Source organism: Salvia hispanica, chromosome 2 (assembly GCF_023119035.1).
Source record: "Salvia hispanica cultivar TCC Black 2014 chromosome 2, UniMelb_Shisp_WGS_1.0, whole genome shotgun sequence".
Lineage (NCBI taxonomy): Eukaryota > Viridiplantae > Streptophyta > Magnoliopsida > Lamiales > Lamiaceae > Salvia > Salvia hispanica.
In genome coordinates, this window is record NC_062966.1 from 22,948,413 (window position 1) to 22,956,174 (window position 7,762).

The following is a 7,762-nucleotide window of genomic DNA, read 5'->3' on the forward strand; positions in this document are numbered from 1 at the left end:
TATATTATAGGAGTATCGGCCTTGACAATCAGTAAGTATGTCTGAGCTCTACCGTTAGCCATATCTGGGTGTTGGCAAGAGTTTTGAGGACTCATGCTTCTAAGATAATATGTATAATAACCCTAGTTACAACGCTCTGATGTTATATCCCTAATTTAATTCATTTCATTACTCATAACCTACCTATGTTATAGTAAGTATTTATTGTCACTAGCAATTAAATTATTGAGTAATTAGGAAGATGAATTTAACCCTAGTTACAACGTCTTGCTTTAATAGATGACATCACCCACTTAAGTCGTTTCATAACTCGTAACCTACATTATCACCATCAATTAACTTGTATAATTAATAAGTCGAATTTAACCAACCATCAATTAACTTATAATTAAGAAGTCAAATTTAACCGAAAACTTTACACTTCATTCATAATTGAAATTAGAAATTCAAATTCACAAGCTATCAATTCATGACATCTAATGATGAATATAATAATCCCTACACTTTTTCTCTTTTTCTCCAAAGTAGGTTGGTCGTCGAAGCCATTGCAGTTCCGTGGCAAGTCATTGAGCATGTCCATCTCCTGGAACTCGCTCCGGTCGAAAAACCAATCTTCCACGGCTTGTCCTATCGTCTGAAAAATACATTTCAAATTAAATTAGTAGTGTGCGACCAAACAATTTTTGTGGCAGATACTTTATATAGTTTCACTTACTTTGTTAGTAAGTCCGTTTCCAACAAACAATGAGCATGTCGAACCGCGTTTGTATTCCATATGGGTATGTTGGTAGCAACTATGTACGAAATAGCCTCTCCTTGAGGAGCTATCCTCAACATCAGACATGAAAGATGAGCCGTCACAATAGAAGATTTTGAACACGTGCCAATTGTAGAAATCTGAAATCATACATATGCAAGAATTAAGCTATAGTATATTTCAAATTAGAGAAATGAAATTGTGATTTTGATTTGATTTAACTACATATATACCAGGATTAAAGGTGGAATTGGCGTCGAGCATCCCTCCAAAGAAATCGATACCATTGTGCGTCAACGTAAGCTCAGCACTACTTCCATAATAACTTCTGCTTCTATTGAGGCACTCATCTACATTCCAACACCACCCACCACCCTTGCAACTCCAAATTGTTATTCTTATTATAATAAAATCTTATAAACTCAACAATAATAGAAGAAAATGATAAAGCCATGAGCATATAGATAAAAATCCAAAAAAGCTGTTCATATTCATATACCTGTAGGAATACGTGCCAATTGTCTACTCCATCTCCGAACCCTGGGCTATAAGCATAGGCCGAAGGGGTGCCGTCTAGACAAACTATATATACAAATAGTTAGGCAATGAATTAGCAACAATTGAGAATTAAACATATATATATGTGTGTCCAGAGTCTTTGTCCTAGCAGCAAGGAGCTTAGACATCAATGTATGAGATGCCGAGTTTGAGCCCTCTTAACCTCAGTTGTAATTTCCTCCTTTCTTATGAGTTTATATATAATATCCTCCTTCATATAGGAGTTAATTTTTTTTAAAGAAAAAAACATATTTATATATGTGTGTGTATGTACATACAGGAGTTAATTTTTTTCTTATAAAAATAAATATATATATATATATATATATATGTGTGTGTGTGTGTGTGTGTGTGTGTGTGTGTGTGTGTATGTACGTACCAGCTCCTCTGGCTACAGCGGAGTCCAACAGAGTGATGGGGACCATGTTGCCTCCTACGATTCCGGCCGCAACCAAAGATAGGATAGTAAGTGCCAGTAGTAATGTAGCCATGACTTAGTGTCTTTGCACAAAATTGACTTGTTAATTAGGGAATAATTAGAAACATCTGAAATCAGAAAATCAGAAGAGTGAGTGTGATTCTTCTTCTCTTCTGGCCAAAAATTAGGGAATAATTAGGGAGTAAAAAATTAGAATTAAATGTCTAATTTGGTCAAAATTGGGTTAAACCCGTTGACTGTTATAAAATTAACGGAACTATTGACGGAGGACCAATTGTGATCCTAAATTGTTGAATATTTTCAACTGATTATAAACTATAAACTATGTATGAGTCTTTGTCATAACTTAGCTTTATAAATTATATAGGATTTTAATTTATTTTATAAATTTTAATTAAGTAATTTTCAATTGTCTAATTTATGTTTTCCTAAGATATTTTCTATGTATACTTTTAATATTGAAACATTGTTCCCTCTGAAAACCTGAATTACTTTTTTTTATAATTGCATTGTATACTACTACTATAATATTTACATATATTTTGTTTATAATTATGTAAATACTAATTATTAATAATTGATTTATTTTATACAAAGGGAGAACAAAAACAATTAGTAACAATTGAATTATAATATCATTAGATATTTATATTATAGCTTTAAAATTAATTTTATTCAAAATTTAAATAACAATACAATAATAAAAAATAAAAGTGAAAAAAGAGTGATACGAAATCAACAGGCAAGAATTGAAAAGAGGGTTACATTTCTCTTTGTTATTTTTGGAGTGTTAATTTTCAAGGATAATATAGTCCAATATAAATCGCTGCTTTCTAGATATACTCCCTCCATTCCAAGATAAGTGGCCACAATTTTTTTGGCACGAGATTTAAGGAAATGAGGTTTTGTTAGTAGAGTGGAAAGTGAATAAAGTAAGAGAGTTAATAAAGTAGAGAGAAAAAATAAGAGAGAGAATATCAAAAAAGGAAATGAGTCACTTATCTTGGGACGTTCCAAAAAGGAATATGAGTCGCTTATCTTGGGACGGAGGGAGTATAAATTAGAGTGAATTCGCAATAAATGTACACTTTTTTTTATGAAATGGTAACGCAAAATTTGGCTGATTAGAGGCTGAGCTTCGTCCCTTGAATGCAAATGAGCTGCTCCGGCCAACACTATATATGGCTGTTTAGTTGTTGAATCAATATCATGATTTATATACATAAGATTTAGGATAGGTTAATGTATGATAATCTTTGGTTATGTATTCAACCTTTTTTCAATAAATAAAACATAGTACTAGATCATAAGGTTTTAAGTAATTAATATATAATTTGATCATCAATTTGTACCCACAAAATACAATTATTAAATGACGTTTGCAATATATTATATGAGTATTAGCCTACACAATTGATATACATACTTAAAGCGACATTACGAGCCTGATCTGGGTATGGGCAAGGGTAATTGTTTATTAAGTCATTAGCAATTCCAAAGTAGCAATCAGAACTAATCGTCTGATGAGAAATGAAAGAACAACAAACACCCCTTGGGATATCAAAAGAAGTATCGCTGCATATCCCTTTCAACAGCCCAAGTTTACAATCATCAGGCCAATTCTTGTAGCACTCTTTCACATCCACTGTTGTCCAATCACTCATTACAACCAAACTATTTATCATAACCACCATCACCATGTCTGAGTTTTGAGGACTCATGCTTCTAAGATAATATGTATAATAACCCTAGTTACAACATCTTGCTTTTATAGATGTCATATCCCTCACTTAGTTCATTTCATTACTCGTGACCTATCTGTATAATAGTAGTATTTATTGTCACCAGTAATTAAATTGTGGAGTAATTAAGAAGCTGAATTTAACCGAAAACTTTTAACCTTTCATTCTTAACTGAAAATAGAAATTCAAATTCAAATGCTATCAATCATGGCATCTAATGATGAATATAATGCCTGCACTTTTTCTCCAAAGTAGGTTGATCGTTGATAAGGCTAATTTCATGCATTGGTTATGGGATAAATTCTGTGATTTCCTGGGTCTAACAAAGTTTTATAAACCAGGTGTGTAGAGAAAATGCCAGCCCCAGGAAGAAAGAAGGGATTACCTGGAGGAAGAAGCTGGCGGGAAAAGTGAGCAGAAAAAGGGAAGAGTTTACTAGACGAAGGAGCATCCACGAGGAGGGCAAATGAGAAACACCAGGAAGAGTCTAGAAGCTCCGCCCCTTATAAATAAGAGCACGCATTCAACATGAAGAGAGTTCGGTCGAAATACCAATCTCCCGCGGCTTGTGATATCGTCTGAAAAATACACTTAATATTAAATTAGTAGTGTGTGTGACCAAACAATTTGTGTGGCATATACTTTATATAATTTCACTTACTTTGTTAGCAAGTCCATTTCCAATCAACGATGAGCATGTCGAACCACGTCTGTATATCATATGGCCATATCGGTACAAAATAGCCTCTCCTTGAGGAGCTATCCGTAACTGTACTTTTCAGCGTATTCATGAATGTGTACCTAAAATCTAAACAAAAATAATGAAAAAAATAGTATGAGAGATAGATTCATATTAAATCAAGTCAAACGTAGTGGAGAATTAATATTGTATATACCTTTCAGAATTTTTATCTCAGTCTAGTTAGTTATCAATGACAAGAAAAAACACAAAATCTGAAGTAGAAATACAACAATTCATCATAATTGTCAAAAGGCATAGTCACTGATGTGTAGAAAACTGAGGTCAACTTTTTATTATATTAAGTCTATAGTATCGTTAGCTTGGGAAGGATTAATTAAGAGACGAAACGAGGAAGTAAAGGAATGACACCTTAATTACAGAAGAAAATTAAGCTCCGAAACTAGGGATTAACTAGAAGGATCCCACAGATATGAACAAGCATTCTGAATTATACCTAAAAGTTCGTATATACTAAACGACAATAATTTTTTCAAAATCAAGGAACAAAATTAAGGTCCGATCAATTATTAAAAAACTAAGGTTTCAAAATTTACAAAACGAGAGTATTTTTAAAGGAAAAAGTTTGGTATAGCCTTTGAAATTGACCCATAATTAATTTATCTACTCCTGATTTTGTATTCCAATATATGAACGGTGACCCTTTGATCGTTGAACTTACTTGAATTCTAGTTTAGCTTTCAACGAGCTTTCAATCAATTGAATCCCTTAATAAAAACAAATACAGAAAAGAAAAAAGGATATTAAATAAAATTAGGGTTCTTTCACTGGTTTGCTCACTGCATTTTGGGGGAAATCCTCCACTTTCAGAATTCCTGTCACTCATCTTTGGCGTCACCACCTTCAGGTAGTAAATTTTCTGTTTCATTTATCACGTCTTCTTATTGCTTATTTACGAATTGAGTTCTATTATAATGTTATTACGTTTTTGGAAATGTTCTGATGCTGCTGGGATTCATGTTTGTGAGTTTCCGTTCGCTAATTTTTGGCTCTATGAGATGTTTTCTCAAATCGTATTGGCTTTATTTTAGCTCACATATTATGTTTGTGCTTGAATTTTGGTCCAATTTATATCGAATTTTTAGATGGAGTTTGTGGAGCGTGGATTCATGAATTTTTCATTTATAAACTATGTTTTAGTCCTGTACGATTTGGATATGAATTATAGATAATATGCAGTTTCTACAATAATCAAATGACTTAATCCATATAGAGATTCACGGTAAGGTTTGTGATGATGAATGAGAGATGTAGTTACTCCTTTTGTGTTTATTCCAGGTAAACAAATGATTACATGGTTATAATTGGAGATTTTGCAGTTGGTGATGAGATGGGAATTCAATTTGAATTAGTTATCTCTGCTGTATCATGGTCTTTCTTTACTACTCCAAAGTCCATGGGCCATGAGATGAGTAATATAATGTATCTACAATGGTCTGTATATGAGTACGTAAATATAGCTTCAGATTAATAACCTATCTAAATATGCAATTCCAGTATATCACTATGATTTGATAATGTGTTATATGCTTGGGCTCGTTTGACTTGTTTTTAGCTAGGATGTAATAGTAGTATATAAAATTGTCAGGATGCTATAATGAAGTAATCTTATGTGTCTGTGTTCTCGTTTTCCAGTTTATTTAGTAAAGAAGTTCGAAGTTCTGAATTTTGTCTGGAACGTGGCCATCACAGATAGGTGAATGGAAAAGCAAATTTAGTTGTGTGGTTTCCTTGTGGGTACATCACTAGCTATCTTGGTCTTGGTGCAAAACTTATTTCTTCAAAACTCTTTCTTGATGAGCTTCCTTTGTTGCTAACAAGAGGTACATGAATCTAGGGGTTACAGATCATGAAGCTTCAGTGCCATCAACTTATGATTAGTTCTGTTTTAATCTTATTGTGATTCTTTCATATTAAAAAAAATTGACTAGGTATTAGGATCTGAGATGTGAAGCATATATGATCTGTGCAACAATTCGGTTTAGGAAGTAGAAATATATGTTGCCTAATGTTGGGTTGGAATACGTCAGGTGGTATACTTCTTTGTGGCCCTCCTGGAGTGGGGAAGACATTATTAGCAAAAGCTGTTGCTGGTGAGGCAGGTGTAAACTTCTTCTCCATATCTGCATCTCAGTTTGTCGAAATATATGTGGGAGTTGGTGCTTCTCGTGTACGAGCGCTCTATCAAGAAGCAAGGGACAATGTGAGATTTCAATTCCTTTTATCTGATTATGGCAATTGTTGAACTTCATTGGATCAAGCAAATAGGTTTACTAGTCAGAATGTGGAATGCTTTTGATACTCGATTCCTTAATTCTAATATTTTGTTATGATTCCACCTTTGAGCTAGCATTTATTTTTGGGAGTGGGGGTTCTTGAGTGCCTTACCATTTCTTATAAGTTCGATGAGAGATCATAACATGTTTAATCTCTTTGCTCGTTAATTCTAATATTTGCTCCTTTTTTTACTATGAGATTCTGACTACATTTGCTCATCAAAGACCATGCATTGTTGTTTTCTTACTTACACAGAGCTTATATTTGTGGAAGTGATGTGATGTGAGTGAATCTTGCATTTGCAGGCTCCATCTGTTGTTTTCATCGATGAACTGGATGCTGTTGGAAGGGCACGTGGTTTGATTAAGGGGTCTGGTGGTCAAGAACGTGATGCTACTTTAAATCAGGTCTCTTGCACATATTTGATTGCTTATGGTTGTGACACAATAATGGTCTGATTCGACTCTTATATAAAATCCCTTACCGATCCTCTAGCTTCTTGTATGCCTGGATGGGTTCGAAGGCAGAGGAGAAGTCATTACCATTGCTTCTACAAACAGGCCAGACATTTTGGATGCAGCACTTGTGAGACCAGGGAGGTTCGGCCAGAAAATACACATACCCAAGCCAGCACTTGTTGAAATTCTGAAGGTGCGGCTTGTTGCCTTCCATCAGCAGTACTTCTCAATTGGTAACGCACAATTTTTTTGATTGAAGGCAGCTTCGTCCCTAGAATGCAAACGTGCAACACTTTATTTTCTCAATTGTGTTTTAGCAGTTCCACTTTTGGTTTGAATCGGTATTTTGAAGTGACCATATTGTGATTGTATACGTGATATCTTATTAGTATGGATGATAATATTTGGTTATGTAATCCACTCTTTTCCAACAACTAAAACATAGTACTACTCGATCATAAGATAAAAAGACATTGGTTTTAACTTTTAAGTAATTCATCTTATATAATTTGATTCAAAAGACATTGGTTTTAACTTTTAAGTAATTCAGCTTATATAATTTGATCACCAGTAGAATAAACAATTTGTATTAACAATAATATAATTATTAAATGAAGTTTGAAATATATTATAGAAGCTGAATTTATTGTCACCAACAATTAAATTGTGGAGTAATTAGGAAGCTGAATTTAACCCTAGTTACAAAGTAGGTTGAAATTAGACTTTACACTTCATTCATAATTGAAATTAGAAATTAAATTCACAAGCTAT

General features: G+C 33.4%; 1 protein-coding gene across 3 annotated transcripts; it reads left to right on the forward strand.

The window, feature by feature from the left end:
• Window positions 1–4,895: 4,895 nt before the first annotated feature.
• LOC125204617 (probable inactive ATP-dependent zinc metalloprotease FTSHI 2, chloroplastic) lies at window positions 4,896–7,425 on the forward strand. 3 transcript variants are annotated; one of them, XR_007173599.1, is made up of 5 exons: window positions 4,896–5,103; window positions 5,892–5,952; window positions 6,287–6,459; window positions 6,839–6,940; window positions 7,029–7,425. XR_007173599.1 is itself a non-coding variant. In XM_048103324.1 (4 exons), the coding sequence occupies exons 1-4, from the start codon at window positions 5,699–5,701 to the stop codon at window positions 7,242–7,244; spliced, it is 495 nt and encodes a 164-aa protein (XP_047959281.1). In that variant the 5' UTR covers window positions 5,682–5,698; the 3' UTR covers window positions 7,245–7,425. The 3 variants fall into 3 exon arrangements, 1 of the variants encoding a protein (XP_047959281.1); XR_007173598.1 differs by lacking the exon at window positions 5,892–5,952 and having other exon boundaries at window positions 4,906–5,103; XM_048103324.1 differs by lacking the exons at window positions 4,896–5,103; window positions 5,892–5,952 and adding an exon at window positions 5,682–5,702.
• Window positions 7,426–7,762: the final 337 nt, after the last annotated feature.

Coding starts and splice junctions, on each gene's coding strand:
- LOC125204617 (XM_048103324.1), top strand. Junction 6,460..6,838: donor ATCAAGAAGCAAGGGACAAT/GTGAGATTTCAA, acceptor TTGCATTTGCAG/GCTCCATCTGTTGTTTTCAT. Junction 6,941..7,028: donor GTGATGCTACTTTAAATCAG/GTCTCTTGCACA, acceptor CCGATCCTCTAG/CTTCTTGTATGCCTGGATGG.